The 21,213-nt window shown below is 44.7% G+C and overlaps 3 protein-coding genes across 3 annotated transcripts in view; all 3 read left to right on the top strand.

Moving 5' to 3' along the window:
* LOC311125370 (uncharacterized protein) overlaps nucleotides 1–1,731 on the top strand; it is a gene marked incomplete at its 3' end in the record, with an annotated part of 35,396 nt that extends 33,665 nt beyond the window's left edge. The window contains exons 10-12 of the mRNA XM_084199419.1: nucleotides 362–535; nucleotides 995–1,041; nucleotides 1,178–1,731. Of these exons, the coding sequence (XP_084055545.1) occupies nucleotides 362–535; nucleotides 995–1,041; nucleotides 1,178–1,731 (775 nt within the window). The remainder of the gene's footprint in view (nucleotides 1–361; nucleotides 536–994; nucleotides 1,042–1,177) is intronic.
* An 810-nt stretch (nucleotides 1,732–2,541) lies between these two features.
* Nucleotides 2,542–4,776, top strand: LOC311125374 (NACHT, LRR and PYD domains-containing protein 1 homolog; the record flags this gene model as incomplete). Its single annotated transcript, XM_084199421.1, has 6 exons — nucleotides 2,542–2,631; nucleotides 2,765–2,861; nucleotides 3,469–3,506; nucleotides 4,154–4,218; nucleotides 4,351–4,518; nucleotides 4,752–4,776. The coding sequence occupies 6 exons, from the start codon at nucleotides 2,542–2,544 to the stop codon at nucleotides 4,774–4,776; spliced, it is 483 nt and encodes a 160-aa protein (XP_084055547.1).
* Nucleotides 4,751–12,876, top strand: LOC311125369 (NACHT, LRR and PYD domains-containing protein 1 homolog). The gene is made up of 6 exons (XM_084199418.1): nucleotides 4,751–5,011; nucleotides 5,940–6,074; nucleotides 6,206–6,338; nucleotides 6,441–6,470; nucleotides 8,516–8,798; nucleotides 9,422–12,876. Exons 1-6 carry the CDS (start codon nucleotides 4,778–4,780, stop codon nucleotides 9,426–9,428), a joined length of 822 nt encoding a protein of 273 aa, XP_084055544.1. The 5' UTR covers nucleotides 4,751–4,777; the 3' UTR covers nucleotides 9,429–12,876.
* The last annotated feature ends 8,337 nt before the right edge of the window (nucleotides 12,877–21,213 follow it).

Raw genomic sequence — 21,213 nt, 5'->3', positions numbered from 1 at the left:
CTGGGGTAAGTACAGCTGTTTCAGTCAGGTCGGTACTGAGCTGAGTTACACTGCCCTCTGCTGGACTGGAGGATCCAGACTGTAAACTACACACACTGGGGTATGTACAGCTGTTTCAGTCAGGTCGGTTCTGAGCTGAGTTACACTGCCCTCTGCTGGACTGGAGGATCCAGACTGTAAACTACACACACTGGGGTATGTACAGCTGTTTCAGTCAGGTCGGTACTGAGCTTAGTAAAACAAATACTCTGAACATCTGATGTTTCATCACAATGTTTGTGTCATGGACAAATGTATGAGTGTCCTACAAGATGATTGACACCAGTCCACCAACCTAGACAGCTGTTGTGTCTCTCTGTAGGCTGTCTGGCTGTCTGGTCACAGAGGAGGGCTGTGCTGCTCTGTCTTCAGCTCTGAGGTCAAACCCCTCCCACCTGAAAGAGCTGGACCTGAGCTACAATCACCCAGGAGACTCTGCAGGGGGACTGCTTTCAGCTGCTCTGGTGGATCCCACAGATAAACTGATGAAGCTGAAGTAAGTCAGAATAGATGTCCTAATAGTGTGAGCAGTGGTTGTGTCCTATGTAGTGTAGTAGGTTCAGTAACATGAGGACATGATGGTAGAATACAGGGGACGTTTACCCAGCAGGCTTAGCACTCCAACACAGCATACATCATCACCACATGAATACTCTTCTTCTGCATCTCTGATATCCTGTTGGAATTGTACTCTGTTCTGTATGTAGTAGGTAGGTTAGAATACCTGTATGTCTCTAGTAATGAATTGTACTCTGTTCTGTATGCATTAGGTAGGATAGAATACCTGTATGTATCTAGTAATGAATTGTACTCTGTTCTGTATGCAGTAGGTAGGGTAGAATACCTGTATTTCTCTAGTAATGAACTTGGATAGTGCACCAGAACACAACAATATGGTTTAAATGTTGACTGCTTTATTTGGTCTTTGTCAGTCAATAACCTGTTTCTCCTACAGTGTGGATCATGGTGGAGAGTTCAGGCTGAAATCAGGGCTGAGGAAATGTGAGTCTCTTCAATCCTAATTAACTACATATTCAGAACTACAGTAACATAGTAACTAATCAATACTTGTTCTCTACCTACAAAACAACATTTTATATGAAGATGTGGTTTGATTAAACTCTCCTTTTGTCTACAGATGCCTGTCATCTCACCCTGGACCCAAATACAGCAAACCCAAACCTGATACTGTCTGAGGGGAACAGGAAGGTGAAACGGGTGGAGGAGAAGCAGCATTATGAAGACCATCCAGACAGATTTGACCATCATCCCCAAGTTCTCTGCAGAGAAGGCTTATCTGGATCTCGTTATTACTGGGAGGTGGAGAAGGATGGTGACGGGGCTCTCATTGGTGTGGTGTACAAAGGAATGAAGAGGAAGGGAGATATGGAGGACAATTGGATTGGACTCAATAGGAAGTCCTGGTGTTTAGTCTGCTATGACAGTGGATATAACTTTTACCATGCTGGAGTCGGCAGATCCATCCCTGGTCCTGTTTCTAACAGAGTTGGAGTGTATCTGGACTGGCCAGCTGGTACTTTGTCCTTCTATAGTGTGTCCTCCTCTGGTACACTGACACACCTTTACACAGAACACACCACATTCACTGAACCCCTCTATCCTGGGTTTGTGGTTTCCTCCTCCTCCTCAGTGACCCTGTGTCAGATAGATGACCAACACATTCAAAGGTGAGTCATAGCAATGTTTCATCATGTGTTTTCCTCTGGAATCATTCCTACAATTAGATTAGTAGTAGTGGTTTGTTTTAATGTGTTCTGTTGGACCTACAGACAGTTAGATTAGTAGTAGTGGTGTGTTTTAATGTGTTCTGTTGGACCTACAGACAGTTAGATTAGTAGTAATGGTGTGTTTTAATGTGTTCTGTTGGACCTACAGACAGTTAGATTAGTAGTAGTGGTGTGTTTTAATGTGTTCTGTTGGACCTACAGACAGTTAGATTAGTAGTAGTGGTGTGTTTTAATGTGTTCTGTTGGACCTACAGACAGTTAGATTAGTGGTGGTGGTGTGTTTTTAATGTGTTCTGTTGGACCTACAGACAGTTAGATTAGTAGTGGTGGTGTGTTTTAATGTGTTCTGTTGGACCTACAGACAGTTAGATTAGTGGTGGTGGTGTGTTTTTAATGTGTTCTGTTGGACCTACAGACAGTTAGATTAGTAGTAGTTGTGTGTTTTAATGTGTTCTGTTGGACCTACAGACAGTTAGATTAGTAGTAGTGGTGTGTTTTAATGTGTTCTGTTGGACCTACAGACAGTTAGATTAGTGGTGGTGGTGTGTTTTAATGTGTTCTGTTGGACCTACAGACAGTTAGATTAGTGGTGGTGGTGTGTTTTTAATGTGTTCTGTTGGACCTACAGACAGTTAGATTAGTAGTAGTGGTGTGTTTTAATGTGTTCTGTTGGATGTACAGATGTTTCCTCTCCTATGTCTCACTGTAGTGTCAGTTTCACTCTAACCACAAGAGGGCATCAGAACCTGTTAAAATGATACCTGGTGACTTCACGTCTCTAGGGGCTTTCATCAAGATAAGCAATGTCACCTGTAATGTCACCATCAGTATTGACTTCATGGAAGTTGACATAGTGTTATGTCACATTTGGCAATGCACCCTACATAGGGAGTGGTTCTGTCACCCTTTATACACCCTTTGTATTGCTTATGAAGACTGTATGTATGCTATATAAAGCCTTTATATGTTGTATTTAGTTTAATCACAGTCTATCCTTCTGCTTTCCCAACAGCAGAGACCATGGTGGAGAGTGTTGTATCAAGCCTGGACCTGAGAACACCAGAGACCAGATATGTGAGTGTTAACTGATAATTGTTTTAAAATCAAAATACGATTAAAGCGTTCTTGAGTCCCAGGCAAGGAACACAATCATGATCTATTTGGTCAAAACAAACTTAAAGGTAGAGTCAGCAATATGATGTAGATGCACAAAGTAAACATCATAGTGGGTACATTTCTACAACAACTAAGGGCGTTGGAGCGCGATGCTAAACTTCTCTGTTTTGGTCCCGTGGCTACCACGCTGTAAGAGAGTGAAGAGAACCCGTGCACATGGGCAAATACTGTGTGAGAGAGAAGTCAGGCATCTTGCTCATCACAATATCTGCGGTGCTGCTCGTACAACATCATTTAGCTGACTCTACCGTTAAGCTCTCATCCTGGGATCTACCAGAAATCAGGCCCCCAACATCTCCAAAACATGGACCAGAACCATGTTGTTTCCTGCTTCCACAAACATTCATTAATATAACACTAATGTCAGATTATGGTATGATAATGAGTGTACATTCTGAGACTGTTGCTCACTTACATTCATTTTTATTACAAGTCTGTTTAATATTTATTCATTCATTATTACATGAGATTGTCCGTTTTAAATAACAACTACTTTTGACTTCAGGGATTCCTCAGAGCTGTAAGACTTGTGACCATGTTGAGGTAAGTCATAATGTCAATTCTCACTTTGACATACCTTCAGGAGTCAGGCACAGTCTGAAAGCCAGGTGTGTACTGACCAACCATTCATACTGGGATATAGACAGTCCTGTGTTCTGCTTTAGTAATATAAACACAGTCTGAAAGCCAGGTGTGTACTGACCAACCATTCATACTGGGATATAGACAGTCCTGTGTTCTGCTTTAGTAATATAAACACAGTCTGAAAGCCAGGTGTGTACTGACCAACCATTCATACTGGGATATAGACAGTCCTGTGTTCTGCTTTAGTAATATAAACACAGTCTGAAAGCCAGGTGTGTACTGACCAACCATTCATACTGGGATATAGACAGTCCTGTGTTCTGCTTGTAGGAATGCAGGATTTTAACTTCTGTCATATTTTGTCATTAGACAGTTTAATTGGATCAATCACCAGCATTCCATGTAACATTGAATAAATACATTAGATAAATTACTTTGTTCATTTAATGAGCCAGTTTCCCGGACAAAGATTAAGCCTAGTCTTGGACCTTAAAGAACTTTCTATTGAAACTTCCATTGATCATGCTTTAAGTCCAGCACTAGACTCAATCTGTGTCCAGGAAACAGGCCCCATATGTATAACTGACATGCTTGTCCTTGTTCAGGACTCCACACACTGGCTTCCGATTGAACCCTTGACTTCCACTGTCCAGGGAGTGACAATGTTCAGGTAAAATAACTACTTTTAACATTTCATTCCACTTGCTAGTGTATTTCCCCATTACCTTTGGGAATAGGCTTCTAATCCAACCTCTCCATTTGACGATTGACCCTCTCTACCATATCTTGTTGTTGCCCTCAGGCACAGGACACCCAAAGGGCGTTATGAGTGCACAGTGTCTGGGCTCCGCTGGGTGTGTGAGAGAGATGTCATTCTGAAGTATCACTTCAGGAACTGGGAACCCTACAGTCACCTTCTGAAAGACATGCAGTACGGACAAGGTGGTGCATTGCTGGACATCACTATGGAGTTAGGTGAACTGGAGGAAGTTCATCTGCCACACTTTGTCTGTTTAGGTAAAACCATATAGACATAGTATTCAGAAAGACATTTCCATGTAACTGAGTTTCACTTCCTGAATTAATGAATGAGCTATTCTGGGAGTTTGTTTACTGTGATCTGATACTGCATATTCTTTGTGTTTTAGTTGGATGAATAATACAATATTTGTCTTTCTGTCTCCTTTTTATTGTGTTGTTCAGGGACCAACCCTTCCCTGAGGAATGAGATGAAGATTCTTCATGTAGAGGAACATGGAGTGTCTGTTGAGGAAGTGCATGAGGTCACCAGATTCCATGCTAAGATTCTCCATCCCAGGTTCTCAGCTATCGCTGTTATACTGAGCTATATCTTTTTTTGGAACGTAGCTGTCCACTGTGACGTGGTCCTCTATATGGCAGTAAAAAAGGCAACAGTAATTTCACGGCTGTACATGCTCCTCAGAAACTCCAGTCAGAAAGAGGTGAGGCACCATCATTGAAGTGACAACAGTATGTTGAAACTTACTAAAGGAAAGCTGATAGTTTGTTGAAAATCTATAGATTACAAAGACAACATGCAGCTCTCCAGTCAGAAAGAGGTGAGGCACCATCATTGAAGTGACAACAGTATGTTGAAACTTACTAAAGGAAAGCTGATAGTTTGTTGAAAATCTATAGATTACAAAGACAACATGCAGCTCTGTGAGAAATCTATTTCTGTCTCATTCATTTGAAGAGCCAGTAGACGGCACTCTTCTCTCTGTTCGAAGGAGAACCCAATGCCCCGGGGCAGTGAAGGGGACATTGCCCCGTGTAAGGTGCTGTCTTTTGCATGGGACGTTAAACAGGTTTCCTGACTCTCTGTGAACACTAAAGATCCCATGGCACTTATCGTAAGAGTAGGGGTGTTAACCCCGGTGTCCTGGCTAAATTCACTATCTGGCCCTCATACCATCATGGCCACCTATAATTATAATTATATAATATAATATATAATTAGTCATTTAGCAGACGCTTTTATCCAGAGCGACTTACAGGAGCAATTAGGGTTAAGTGCCTTGCTCAAGGGCACATCGACAGATTTTTCACCTAGTCGGTTCGGGGATTAGAACCAGCGACCTTTCGGTTACTGGCACAACGCTCTTAACCACTAAGCCACCTGCCGCCCTAATCATCCCCAGCTTCCAATTGGCTCATTCAACCCCTTTCCCATGTAACACTTCCCGAGGTCGTTGCTGTAAAATAGACTCTCTTCTCAGTCAATTACCTGGTAAAATAAGGGTAAAATAAATAAAAAATAGTGTACACATTTTTGGGGGTTGATAAAAAGGGATTGCTCAGTGAACTGCATGTTGTGTGAATTATTAGACTACATTGTTCAGACTGACTACCACACTGCTCATTTTGTAGGCTGTTCGGGACCGGGAGAAGAATCAGGTGTCCCAAGGATATTCAGAATTTCTGCTGTCAAGTCCAAACGGGTCCTTAAAGCTGAACAGTTGGTTTGCAGTCAAGAATCCCCATTCCTCCTCCATCAATCCAGAGGTGCAGTTTTAGCAGGCTGAGGACATGAATCTGTCATATTATATATTAATAACTGGAATATCATTCTATTTCTTTCTCTCTCTCTTTCTCTGTCTGTTGTCTCAACCGTTGCACCATATGACCTTCTACAGAAGATTCAGCTGTTACCTGCAGACACCACACCAAGCTGTTGTAAGATGGTTATGGGAAACACAGGGGTTGACATTGAGATGGAGTTAATCGGGGATGATGAGAGGACAGTATGGAGATCAGTGGTATCAAAAGGTAAGAAATACTATACATGAACAGTATGTCAATCATAAATGTCCTTTTCTTCCAGATGCTATTAAAATGTTTTTATGATGTTTTCTCTTGTTTGTCTTTTAGATGAATACAGCAAAGACTCTCATCCAATAGGTACGTTTGTTTTTGTGGACGAGGTTTATAAAACGGGTTATAGAGCGAACGTCTCTTCAAGTTGTGATGAAGGACACTGATGAAAGTCTTCATGAGTCATGTTCAGTGGGGTGATGAAGACCTTCATGAGTCATGTTCATTGGGGTGATGAAGGTCTTCATGAGTCATGTTCAGTGGGGTGATGAAGGTCTTCATGAGTCATGTTCAGTGGGGTGATGAAGGTCTTCATGAGTCATGTTCAGTGGGGTGATGAAGGTCTTCATGAGTCATGTTCAGTGGGGTGATGAAGGTCTTCATGAGTCATGTTCAGTGGGGTGATGAAGGTCTTCATGAGTCATGTTCAGTGGGGTGATGAAGGTCTTCATGAGTCATGTTCAGTGGGGTGATGAAGACCTTCATGAGTCATGTTCAGTGGGGTGATGAAGGTCTTCATGAGTCATGTTCAGTGGTGTGATGAAGACCTTCATGAGTCATGTTCAGTGGGGTGATGAAGACCTTCATGAGTCATGTTCAGTGGTGTGTAATGCTACAGAACATTCAGACAGAAACCCAGTGCCTTGCAAAAGTATCTGCATCACATTTTATTGTGTTACAAAGTGGGATTAAAAGGGATTTAATTGTCATTTTTTGTCAACAATCTACACAAAATACTCTAATGTCAAAGTGGAAGAATATTTATATATATATTTTTAGATTGATAGAAATGAAATAGCTCCCTGAGTCAATACATGTTAGAAACACCTTGGCAGCCATTACAGCTGGGAGTCTTCTTGGCTAAGTCTCTAAGAGCTTTACACACCTGGATTGTACAATATTAGCCCATTATTCTTTTCATAATTCTTCAAGCTCTGTCAAGATGTTGGGCATCGTGGCTAGACTGCAGTTTCCAAGTCTTGCCATAGATTTTCAAGCAGATTTAAGTCAAAACTGTAACTCGGCCACTCAGGAAAATTCACTGTCTTCTTGGTAAGCAACTCCAGTGTAGATGTGGCCTTGTGTTGTAGGTTATTGTCCTGCTGAAAGGTGAATTCCTCTCCCAGTGTCTGGTGAAAAGTAGACTGAAGCAGGTTTTCCTCTAGGATTTAGTCTGTGCTTAGCTCCATCCCGTTTCTTTTTATCCTGAAAAACTCCTCAGTATTTGCCGATGTCAAGTATACCCATAACATGATGCAGCCACCACCATGCTTGAAAATAAGGAGGCAGTTACTCAGTGATGTGTTGTGTTGGATTTGCCCCAAACATGACGCTTTGCATTTAGGCCAAAAAGTGGATTCCTTTGCCGTTTCCTTTTGCAGTATTACTTTAGTACCTTGTTGCATATAAGATGCATGTTTTGGAATATTTTTATTCTGTATATTTGTGTTATTTTAAGTCATTATTGTGGAGTCACTACAATGTTGTTGATCCATCCTCAGTTTTCTCCCGTCACAGACATTGAACTCTGTAGCTGTTTTAAAATCACCAATGGCCTCATGGTGACATCACTAAGCAGTTTCCTTCCTGTCCTGCAGCTCAGTTCAGAAGGATGACTGCATCTTTGATGTGTCTGGGTGGTTTAATACATCACCCACAGGATAATTATTAACTTGACCATGCTTAAAGAGATATTCAATGTCTGATTTGTTATTGTTACCCATCTACCAATCACTGTCCTTCTTTATGAGGCTTTCTAAAAGATCCCTGGTCTTTGTATATAGTTGAGTCTGTGCTTGAAATGTGATACTTGACTGAGGGACCTTACAGATGTTGAATGTATGGGGGACATGTCCACTTTGACATTAGATTATTCTGAGTAGATTGTTGATAAAACATTAATAAGGGCATCAATTTTCAATGACTTCTCAATAAACCTAATACGAAAAATTATTATTTCAATTTTTTTATTTTAAATTGACTGACTTTAATTGGAATTGACCACAACCCTGGAGTCGGCTCTATACAAGAAATGACTATCAGAGGAATGATAACTGGAGAGACTGGAAGATGTAGAAACAGCTGCTGTTAACCCTAAAGCCATATTAATTTAATTGACCCCCCCCCTTCAGCATTAACAGTCCCTGACATTCCTGCTGAGGAGTTTCTGAAGAAACACTGGGCTAAACTAATTCAGCGAACCAAAAACTCAATGCCAATAGCAGATGATCTGTGGTCAAAGAACATGATTGGTGAAGAAGAGCACTCCAGAATAACAGCTGAAACAACTGAACAGGACCGAATGAGAAAACTACTGAAAGCAGTCATCCCCAAAGGACCAGAAGTGACGGGAGCTTGTCTCAAAGCTCTCGTTGAACATGAAAACCATCTTGTTAAGGACTTGAGTGAATCTAGGTAAGACAGTTTTCATTGCTCCCTCCCTTGAATATGTGTAATGATTAAATGTAGGTCAAATAAAAACACAGCTACCCAGATCTAAGAGGAACTGTTTTTCCAAGCATGTTTTAGTGTTTCTGTCTGTAATAAATGACTGTTATCTTATTGTAGTTACATCATAGGACCATCATCACATCATTATCTCAGGTGGAACTCCTCCTTCTCCTCCATACTTTCTGATCTCTCTCTTCCCTTCTCCTCCATACTTTCTGATCTCTCTCTTCCCTTCTCCTCCATACTTTCTGATCTCTCTCTTCCCTTCTCCTCCATACTTTCTGATCTCTCTCTTCACTTCTCCTCCATACTTTCTGATCTCTCTCTTCCCTTCTCCTCCATACTTTCTGATCTCTCTCTTCCCTTCTCCTCCGTACTTTCTGATCTCTCTCTTCCCTTCTCCTCCATACTTTCTGATCTCTCTCTTCCCTTCTCCTCCATACTTTCTGATCTCTCTCTTCCCTTCTCCTCCATACATTCTGATCTCTCTCTTCCCTTCTTCTCCATACTTTCTGATCTCTCTCTCCCCTTCTCCTCCATACTTTCTGATCTCTCTCTTCCCTTCTCCTCCATCCTCTTTCTTATAGAACCTAATCTGAAGACGCTGAGGGCTGTCTCCTAGTCTGTGGACTAACACTTATTCACCTAATCTGAAGACGCTGAGGCCTGTCTCCTAGTCTGTGGACTAACACTTATTCACCTAATCTGAAGACGCTGAGGCCTGTCTCCTAGTCTGTGGACTAAGACACTTCTTCACCTAATCTGAAGACACTTCTTCACCTCGTCAAGCCAGTGCTACAGCATGAAGCTGGCTAGACAAAGACACTTCTTCACCTCGTCAAGCCAGTGCTACGGCATGAAGCTGGCTAGTCAAGACACTTCTTCACCTCGTCAAGCCAGTGCTACAGCATAAAGCTGGCTAGTCAAAGACACTTCTTCACCTCGTCAAGCCAGTGCTACAGCATGAAGCTGGCTAGACAAAGACACTTCTTCACCTCGTCAAGCCAGTGCTACAGCATAAAGCTGGCTAGACAAAGACACTTCTTCACCTCGTCAAGCCAGTGCTACAGCATGAAGCTGGCTAGTCAAAGACACTTCTTCACCTCGTCAAGCCAGTGCTACAGCATGAAGCTGGCTAGACAAAGACACTTCTCCACCTCGTCAAGCCAGTGCTACAGCATGAAGCTGGCTAGACAAAGACACTTCTTCACCTCATCAAGCCAGTGCTACAGCATGAAGCTGGCTAGTCAAAGACACTTCTTCACCTCATCAAGCCAGTGCTACAGCATGAAGCTGGCTAGACAAAGACACTTCTTCACCTCGTCAAGCCAGTGCTACGGCATGAAGCTGGCTAGACAAAGACACACCACCACGTTGACATCTTGACCTTCCTTAGATCCTTTATGGGATTGCAACTCACTCTGTCTGAAGGAAGGAAGGGAGGAAATGGCCTCACTAAAGGGGCTACCTGAGAGGGCAGAGAAGGCATGTGACATCATCGACATGGTGTTGAGAAAAGGAACTGAGTCATGTTCCAGGATGATCAACCTTCTTGGGGAGCTGGACTCCAATCTTTGGACACAGCTTCAGATCTAAAGTTGTAGCCAACCCCTGGGTGTGGGGAGACCAGGCAGAATAGACAGGCAGGGTGGTTCAACATGGTCTTGTTGTCTGTTGCTTTAATTCAGGATCCCAAAAATGTACAGATAATGTCAATCAAACATGACCACTATAATAGCAATAAACTAACCAAAGGTCCAGCCACACAGCCTCTCTCCTTCTGCAGCCTCCTGGAGGTGTGGATCTTCTAGCAGGAGGGTCAGTTAGTCCTCCACTAGGTACCTAGCTGGACCCCTATCTAGCAGGAGGGTCAGTTAGTCCTCCACTAGGTACCTAGCTGGACCCCTATCTAGCAGGAGGGTCAGTTAGTCCTCCACTAGGTACCTAGCTGGACCCCTATCTAGCAGGAGGGTCAGTTAGTCCTCCACTAGGTACCTAGCTGGACCCCTATCTAGCAGGAGGGTCAGTTAGTCCTCCACTAGGTACCTAGCTGGACCCCTATCTAGCAGGAGGGTCAGTTAGTCCTCCACTAGGTACCTAGCTGGACTCCTTTCTAGCAGGAGGGTCAGTTAGTCCTCCACTAGGTACCTAGCTGGACCCCTATCTAGCAGGAGGGTCAGTTAGTCCTCCACTAGGTACCTAGCTGGACCCCTATCTAGCAGGAGGGTCAGTTAGTCCTACACTAGGTACCTAGGTATGGACCCCTATCTAGCAGGAGGGTCAGTTAGTCCTCCACTAGGTACCTAGCTGGACCCCTATCTAGCAGGAGGGTCAGTTAGTCCTCCACTAGGTACCTAGCTGGACCCCTATCTAGCAGGAGGGTCAGTTAGTCCTCCACTAGGTACCTAGGTATGGACCCCTATCTAGCAGGAGGGTCAGTTAGTCCTACACTAGGTACCTAGGTATGGACCCCTATCTAGCAGGAGGGTCAGTTAGTCCTCCACTAGGTACCTAGCTGGACCCCTATCTAGCAGGAGGGTCAGTTAGTCCTCCACTAGGTACCTAGCTGGACCCCTATCTAGCAGGAGGGTCAGTTAGTCCTCCACTAGGTACCTAGCTAGACCCCTATCTAGCAGGAGGGTCAGTTAGTCCTCCACTAGGTACCTAGGTATGGACCCCTATCTAGCAGGAGGATCAGTTAGTCCTCCACTAGGTACCTAGCTGGACCCCTATCTAGCAGGAGGATCAGTTAGTCCTCCACTAGGTACCTAGCTAGACCCCTATCTAGCAGGAGGGTCAGTTAGTCCTCCACTAGGTACCTAGCTGGACCCCTATCTAGCAGGAGGATCAGTTAGTCCTCCACTAGGTACCTAGCTGGACCCCTATCTAGCAGGAGGGTCAGTTAGTCCTCCACTAGGTACCTAGGTATGGACCCCTATCTAGCAGGAGGGTCAGTTAGTCCTCCACTAGGTACCTAGGTATGGACCCCTATCTAGCAGGAGGGTCAGTTAGTCCTCCACTAGGTACCTAGCTGGACCCCTATCTAGCAGGAGGGTCAGTTAGTCCTCCACTAGGTACCTAGCTGGACCCCTATCTAGCAGGAGGGTCAGTTAGTCCTCCATTAGGTACCTAGGTATGGACCCCTATCTAGCAGGAGGATCAGTTAGTCCTCCACTAGGTACCTAGCTGGACCCCTATCTAGCAGGAGGGTCAGTTAGTCCTCCACTAGGTACCTAGGTATGGACCCCTATCTAGCAGAACATGTTGATATAACTCTGTCTCTCTCTCACACAAACACACCTACCTACCTGATGTCTGTGTATTTTAAACTTTAGATTTTAAATTTCATTGTATACGCATTGTAAACATGTACTGTATACGCATTGTAAACATGTATTGTGATGTTATTGGAATTTACTTACTGTAGTTGCATACTCACTGTGAATGTGTCCGGGAAAATGGCTCTGAGAATTTGGCATTCAACTTAAAACCACATAAATGTATTTTATGAATATATTGTACAGTGTTGGCCTGATAGAGGTTAATGGGAGGGGCTGGATATCAACACAACCACCTCAGTCTATCAGCAGTTTTCTCAGTGAGAGCACATTGACCATTGACAGACATAAGGAGCTGTTCAACCTCTCACCCCTTTACCAATGACTTGAGAGTAGCTGAAGGACATATAAGGAGCTGTTCAACCTCTCTCCCCTTTACCAATGACTTGAGAGTGGCTGAAGGACATATAAGGAGCTGTTCAACCTCTCTCCCCTTTACCAATGACTTGAGAGGCTGAAGGACCAATCAGCCCCCATCTATACCCAATGTTTTACTAAATGTTTTATAACGTTGTATTTTTCTATGTGTATCTACCTGCCCAGGGACTACAGCTAAATCTGGCACATTTACAGAAATGTTGATTGATGTGCAGTATCCCTGTCAAATACATGTTGTACATGTCAATTAAAAGGAATGTATTGTGACTTACAATGTTGTTTAACAATATGGAAAAAAGCAATAAAGTCAACCGCCTTTATAGCACAAATAATATTATAGCACTGACATTTGTTAACAGCATTGAAAGTAATGATTACTAGACAGTTGTCATGGTAAAAGCAGTAATACAAATAACATTATTTATGATGCTACTATTAATAATAATAATAATAATATTATTATAATAATCAATTTTAGAAAACACTTTAAAATCCCATCGTTAAATAGATTAGATGAGTTTATTAGTCACATGGAGAGGGAAGCAAAATCTGGTGCTCTGGGCTCCAACAGCGCAGGTCAAAATAAATCAAATCAAGAGAAGTGAATGAGACAAGATAAAGATGATAATAATATGTAGACATTTACAACTGGATGGTGGAGGGGGGGGGCAGGGTAAGAGTCTGTTGGGTGGTGGGGGCAGGGTAAGAGTCTGTTGGGTGGTGGGGGCAGGGTAAGAGTCTGTTGGGTGGTGGGGGCAGGGTAAGAGTCTGTTGGGTGGTGGGGGCAGGGTAAGAGTCTGTTGGGTGGTGGGGGCAGGGTAAGAGTCTGTTGGGTGGTGGGGGGGCAGGGTAAGAGTCTGTTGGGTGGTGGGGGGGCAGGGTAAGAGTCTGTTAGGTGGTGGGGGGCAGGGTAAGAGTCTGTTGGGTGGTGGGGGCAGGGTAAGAGTCTGTTGGGTGGTGGGGGCAGGGTAAGAGTCTGTTGGGTAGTGGGGGGGCAGGGTAAGAGTCTGTTGGGTGGTGGGGGGGCAGGGTAAGAGTCTGTTGGGTGGTGGGGGGGGCAGGGTAAGAGTCTGTTGGGTGGTGGGGGGGGCAGGGTAAGAGTATGTTGGGTGGTGGGGGCAGGGTAAGAGTCTGTTGGGTGGGGGGGGCAGGGCAAGAGTCTGTTGGGTGGTGGTGGGGGCAGGGTAAGAGTCTGTTGGGTGGTGGTGGGGGCAGGGTAAGAGTCTGTTGGGTGGTGGTGGTGGTGGGGGCAGGGTAAGAGTCTGTTGGGTGGTGGGGGCAGGGTAAGAGTCTGTTGGGTGGTGGTGGGGGCAGGGTAAGAGTCTGTTGGGTGGTGGTGGGGGGGCAGGGTAAGAGTCTGTTGGGTGGTGGGGGGGGCAGGGTAAGAGTCTGTTGGGTGGTGGGGGCAGGGTAAGAGTCTGTTGGGTGGTGGGGGCAGGGTAAGAGTCTGTTGGGTGGTGGGGGGGCAGGGTAAGAGTCTGTTGGGTGGTGGGGGGGCAGGGTAAGAGTCTGTTGGGTGGTGGGGGCAGGGTAAGAGTCTGTTGGGTGGTGGGGGCAGGGTAAGAGTGTTGGGTGGGGGGGGCAGGGTAAGAGTCTGTTGGGTGGTGGTGGGGGCAGGGTAAGAGTCTGTTGGGTGGTGGTGGGGGCAGGGTAAGAGTCTGTTGGGTGGTGGTGGGGGCAGGGTAAGAGTCTGTTGGGTGGTGGTGGTTGGGGCAGGGTAAGAGTCTGTTGGGTGGTGGGGGCAGGGTAAGAGTCTGTTGGGTGGTGGTGGGGGCAGGGTAAGAGTCTGTTGGGTGGTGGTGGGGGGCAGGGTAAGAGTCTGTTGGGTGGTGGGGGGGGCAGGGTAAGAGTCTGTTGGGTGGTGGTGGGGGCAGGGTAAGAGTCTGTTGGGTGGTGGGGGCAGGGTAAGAGTCTGTTGGGTGGTGGGGGCAGGGTAAGAGTCTGTTGGGTGGTGGGGGCAGGGTAAGAGTCTGTTGGGTGGTGGGGGCAGGGTAAGAGTCTGTTGGGTGGTGGTGGTTGGGGCAGGGTAAGAGTCTGTTGGGTGGTGGGGGCAGGGTAAGAGTCTGTTGGGTGGTGGTGGGGGCAGGGTAAGAGTCTGTTGGGTGGTGGTGAGGGGCAGGGTAAGAGTCTGTTGGGTGGTGGGGGGGCAGGGTAAGAGTATGTTGGGTGGTGGGGGCAGGGTAAGAGTCTGTTGGGTGGTGGTGGGGGCAGGGTAAGAGTCTGTTGGGTGGTGGGGGCAGGGTAAGAGTCTGTTGGGTGGTGGGGGCAGGGTAAGAGTCTGTTGGGTGGTGGGGGCAGGGTAAGAGTCTGTTGGGTGGTGGGGGCAGGGTAAGAGTCTGTTGGTTGGTGGGGGCAGGGTAAGAGTCTGTTGGGTGGTGGGGGCAGGGTAAGAGTCTGTTGGGTGGTGGGGGCAGGGTAAGAGTCTGTTGGGTGGTGGGGGCAGGGTAAGAGTCTGTTGCGTGGTGGTGGTGGGGGCAGGGTAAGAGTCTGTTGGGTGGTGGTGGGGGCAGGGTAAGAGTCTGTTGGGTGGTGGTGGGGGCAGGGTAAGAGACTGTTGGGTGGTGGTGGGGGCAGGGTAAGAGTCTGTTGGGTGGTGGTGGGGGCAGGGTAAGAGTCTGTTGGGTGGTGGTGGGGGCAGGGTAAGAGTCTGTTGGGTGGTGGTGGGGGCAGGGTAAGAGTCTGTTGGGTGGTGGTGGTGGGGGCAGGGTAAGAGTCTGTTGGGTGGTGGTGGGGGCAGGGTAAGAGTTTGTTGGGCGGTGGTGGGGGCAGGGTAAGAGTCTGTTGGGCGGTGGTGGGGGCAGGGTAAGAGTCTGTTGGGCGGTGGTGGGGGCAGGGTAAGAGTCTGTTGGGCGGTGGTGGGGGCAGGGTAAGAGTCTGTTGGGCGGTGGTGGGGGCAGGGTAAGAGTCTGTTGGGCGGTGGTGGGGGCAGGGTAAGAGTCTGTTGGGCGGTGGTGGGGGCAGGATAAGAGTCTGTTGGGTGTTGGTGGGGACAGGGTAAGAGTCCGTTGGAATGGAAATCCAACTATCTAGTAATCATTACTTCCTCGTTTACCCTACCCTTATTAATAGTAGCTTTATAAATAATGTTTTACTGCTGTTACCATGACAACTATCTAGTAATCATCACTTCCTCATTTACCCTGTCCTGTTGGGTTCTAAAATACTATTCTGATACAACCCCCCAAACAATACTAATACGTTTCTTATTCAACTTTATTTTCTAGTTTATTTTATGCACTTTGTTATTATTCATTACATAATTTATCAATCATACGTAGGCGCTAATCAGTACATAAACCATGCAAGGGATCATTTCCACGCAAAGTGTGAGATTTATCAATATAAATGTTAGCTTGAGAGTGTTCAGCCCCATGACCACAATCAGTGCCAAGTGGTGGAATAAGGGAACTGCTTGTCAAGCGTAGAATGGGGAAAATATACTGTATGTTGAAAATGTGTTTTATTGTGAGCGTAATAATGACATTATTTTATTTATTTAATTGTATTGACATTGTGAATTCATGCAACGGCTTGACAGGCTAAATATAATTTGACCACATCAGTGCATTTGTAACGATAATAATCCATATAAAGTACAGTCATTTGTTAAATTAGAGGTACGTGTGAAAGTGAAACTATTGTGTAAATCCTATAAAAGACTGAGATAATGGAAATCCAATGAGAGATGGCTGATCTGCTCTGTTGGAAGATCTGGCACCACTGCATTTCACAGAGAGCACGTTTTTAGAGACAGGTGGGACTTTTCAGCAGAAAGTACAGATTGGCTCCTCAGATATCGTTTCCCAAAACCAATCTTATAGGATATTTGAGAGGATTTAAGACCTACTTTAGAAAGGCAAACCCATGCCATTCGGGTGCGCGTCAAAGTGTTATCCATCCTCGAGTTTTTGGCAACGGGCACTTTTCAGCCGGAGCTTTCCGATCGGCAAGCGGCGTCTCACATCCCTCGATGAGTCAATGTTTTGGATGCAATCATCAGCAAAACGTACTGTAACATACAATTTCCACCATCGCGCAACAGGTTAAGAGGGGTTTCTTTGCCATCAGTGGGTTCCCAAATACGAACGGAGAAATAGACGGCCCCCACATCGCCATAAAAGCACCATCCCAAAACGAGTCCAACAAGGCTATGTGAACAGAGAAGGCTTCTACTCTTAATGAGCAGGTGATAGGTGATGTTATGTGCAAAATAAACTACTGAATGTGGTGGCCAGGTGGAAACACGACGTGTTCATTCAGCAGAACCTTTTGGTTGTATTCAATATCTGACACTAGCACCTCTATTTCAGTCTAGGAAAAGTTCTTAGCTTTTGTTGTTTCATTTCATTGTAAGGCTTTGTACATTCCCCACGGGCTTTAAAGGGATGATTTTGACCATATCTGGTTAATTAGGGGCGTTTCTAAATGCTAAATAGCCAAAGTAATACACAAGAACTGAGGCTGAGAACAACTGGTATTTATCAATGGCGACCTCCTACGTTTGCGTCATAGGATTGTGTCACGATCGTTGGAGGAAGTGGACCAATGCATAGCGTGATGAGTGAACATACTTTTAATTTAGATTCACCACACGAACAAAACGATACGTGAAGTCCTAGGTAACAGACACAAACCATACACGGAACAAGATCCCACAAAACACTGTGGAAAACAGGCTGCCTAAGTATGGTTCCCAATCAGAGACAACAAGCAACAGCTGATACTCGTTGCCTCTGATTGAGAACCACCCCGGCCAACACAGAAACACATGAGCTAGATAACGACATAGAAACACAAACACATAGAAACTACACACCCTGGCTCAACATAACAGAGTCCCAGAGCCAGGGCGTGACAGTACCCCCCCCCCCCCAAAGGCGCGGACTGCGACCGCGCCAAACATAAACCGAACAGGGGAGGGCCGGGTGGGCATTCCTCCTCGGAGGCGGTTCCGGCTCCGGGCTTGACCACCACCCTCCGTAGCGCCCCTGGTCCGGTCTGGCCTCGCTGGCTGGAGCTGGACTGGACATCGGTGGAGCGGAATGCTTAGGCTCCGATGTGGAGCAGCTGACCGGTACCTGACCACACGTTGCCTCTGATTGAGAACCACACCGGCCAACACAGAAACACATGAGCTAGATACAGAACCTAGAACACAAACACAATGAAACAACACACCCTGGGTCAACATAAGAGTCCCAGAGCCAGGGCGTGACAGATTGGTTGATACATCACACTTTTTTTATGCACACCAACAAAATTGCGTTTATAAGTTGTATTTTAAGATAGATTCTACACAATATTTATATATTGATAAATGTGCCTGTACAAAAATATTGAGATGTATAAACTTGGCGCATTCATGTTTCCATTTATAAATCAGACCTGTTGTAAAACGGTGCCTGCGTGAACCAGCATTATAACTCCACCCATCATTCATCTTTTATGGTGACAATAACGCCCTTATTTGCTGTATACCTTGGAAGGATTGGAATTAGGCCAAGACAGTATATCTAAAGGAAATATCCAAGGAGAACTTCAAATGTCTTTGGAGGTGTTGGCAGAATGTTTTATTTTACAGTGACATTTGCTGTAGGTCTATCTGACCGTTTCTGAAAGACAAAAACAATTGCAAATTGTTGTGGACCTCTAAACAGATCGTTTGAATGCAGTAATGTTTTGCATTCACTTTTTCCTGAAACTAAATATGCTTCACTGCCCAAGGAAGGTGGTCAGTGACTCCGCTGTCCTGGCGTCGTGGGGGAGCTTGTTCCACCATTGGGGTGCCAGAGCAGCGAATAGCTTTGACTGGGCTGAGCGGGAACTGTGCTTCCGCAGGGGTAGGGGGGCCAGCAGGCCAGAGGTGGATGAACGCAGTGCCCTCGTTTGGGTGTAGGGACTGATCAGAGCCTGAAGGTAAGGAGGTGCCGTTCCCCTCACAGCTCCGTAGGCAAGCACCATGGCTTTGTAGTAGATGCGAGCCTGTGTAAGGAAGCGGCACATGTATTATGTTTATAAATGAAATATTGTCTACGCAAGAAATGTCACATTACAGCATTCAGACGTAGCCTACAAACGTCAATGGAAAAGGTGAATCGTCTGTTCTAACGTTAAACTGCGCTTCGGATCGGATCGCATAGAGCAAAATAGGCTGCTGGAAATACTGTAGCTGATCTATTTACTACTGTGAAGTGGGTCCTATTAAATGAGAGATGGGACGAATGGTAGCCAATCCTAACTTGTTGTAGGCCTATAGGATATTTCGCGAGTATATGCTTTGTTCTGCAATATTATATGCTTATTTCTAATTATTTTAGAATGTAAAGATAAATGGATTTTCACTAACGGCAAATGATTGCATCTTGTTATTAACCTTTTTATTGTTATGAATAAACGTGTCCATCATATCCCACATTTACACTAAATACTAATCTACTTGCCTTCTTGCAATGCAATACTTCAACCGCTAGAAACTGTGTATACGCATGGTCTAAAGTTAGCGGGAAGGTGTGAGTGTGTCTGTCTGTGTGTCTGTCTGTCTGTGTGTCTGTCTGTGTGTCTGTATGTCTGTGTGTCTGTGTGTCTGTCTGTCTGTCTGTCTGTGTGTCTTCACATATTTCTATATTTCTTAATTCCATTCTTCTATTTGTGTGTATTGTTGTGTATTGTTAGATACTACTGCACTGTTGGAGCTAGGAACACAAGCGTTTCACTACACCCACAATAACATCTGCTAAATATGTGTATGCGACCAATACAATTACCTTTCGGTTACTGGCCCAACGCTCCTACCCACCAGGCGACCTGCCGCCCCAAAATATACTGTATGTTGAAAATGTGTGAATTTTTTAGAGTAAAATGACATTATTTTATGTAATTATATTGACATTGTGAATTCATGCAACATGTCTTGACAGGCTATATATAATCTGACCACATCAGTGCATTTGTTACGATAATAATCCATATAAAGTACAGTCATTTGTTGAATTAGAGGTGAAACTATTGTGTAAATCCTATAGAAGACTGAGATAATGGAAATCCAATGAGCGATGTCTGATCTTTGTTCTGTTGGAAGATCTGGATTTCTCAGGGAGCACGTTTTTAGACACAGGTGGGACTTTTTTGCAGAAAGTACAGATTGGCTCATCAGAAATCGTTTCCCAAAACCAATCTTATAGGATCTGTGCGAGGATTTAAGACCTATTTTAGAAAGGCAAACACATGCCATTCGAGTGCAAGTCAAAGTGCTCTCCACCCTCGGGTTTTTGGCAACGGGCACTTTTCAGCCGAAGCTTGCGGATCGGCCAGCGGCATCTCACATCCCTTGATGAGCCAATGTTTTGGATGCAATCATCAGCAAAACGTACTGTAACATACAATTTACAGGGTAAGAGTCCGTTTTCAGAACACTTTTTAGCCGAAGCTTGCCGATCGGCCAGCGGCATCTCACACCCACATCGCCAAAAAAGCACCATCCCAAAACGAGTTCAACTAGGCTATGTGAACAGAGAAGGCTTCTACTCTTAATGAGCAGGTGATAGGTGATGTTATGTGCAAAAGAAACTACTGAATTTAGTTCCCAGGTGGAAAGCACGACTTGTTCATTCTGCAGAACAGCAATGTTGCCGAGCCTCCTACAGGGGGAGCTGTTGAGGATGGATGGCGTATTGGTGAGTATTGCCTACTCATTTGAAGTATATTTGTCATTGCTAAAGCAACTTCAATTGTCCTAATGGTCCTCTCTTTGTAGCTATGTTTACATTTTTCCTCATCAAATCACAACTGAGTGAGCCAAATAAAACATTTTGGTTTTATTCAATATCTGACACTAGCACCTCTATTTCAGTCTAGGAAAAGTTTTTTCGTAGCTTGTGTTGTTTCATTTCATTGTAAGGCTTTGTACATTCCCCACGGACTTTAAAGGGATGATTTTGACCATATCTGGTTAATTAGGGGCGTTTCTAAATGCTAAATAGCCAAAGTAATACACAAGAACTGAGGCTGAGAACAACTGGTATTTATCAATGGCGACCTCCTGCGTTTGCGTCATAGGATTGGTAGATAAATCACACTTCTTTTATTCATACCAACAAAATTGCGTTTATAAGTTGTATTATAAGATAGATTCTACACAATATTTATAAATTGATAAATGTGCATGTACATTCATGTTTCCATTTATAAATCAGACCTGTTGTAAAACGGTGCCTGCGTGAACCAGCATTATAACTCCACCCATCATTCATATTTTATGGTGACAATAAATACCTTATTTTCTGTATGCTTTGGAAGGATTGGAATTAGGCCCAGACAGTATATCTAAAGGAAATATCCATGGCGAACTTGATCAAATGTCTTTGGAGGTGTTGGCAGAATGTTTTATTTTACAGTGACATTTGCTGTAGGTCTATCTGACCGTTTCTGAAAGACAAAAACAATTGCAAATAGTTGTGGACCTGTAAACAGATCGTTGGAATGTGTAGTATCTGAACATTCCAGAACTTGGCTCTGCTTGCTGAAACATCTGGAAAACATTACTATAGGGGCCCCCTAAAACAGAGGAGAGTCTGCTATGTAGAGGCCAGGGATTGGTCTATTAAAACCACCCATATTATGTTACATAGGATATAAATACCATGTTTTTGAACAAAGGACGGAGA

The sequence above is a fragment of the Coregonus lavaretus genome (genome assembly GCF_964263955.1).
Source record: "Coregonus lavaretus genome assembly, contig: HAP1_SCAFFOLD_558, whole genome shotgun sequence".
In the NCBI taxonomy this organism is placed as follows: Eukaryota; Metazoa; Chordata; class Actinopteri; order Salmoniformes; family Salmonidae; genus Coregonus; species Coregonus lavaretus.
This window is presented reverse-complemented; position numbering and strand designations above follow the sequence as displayed.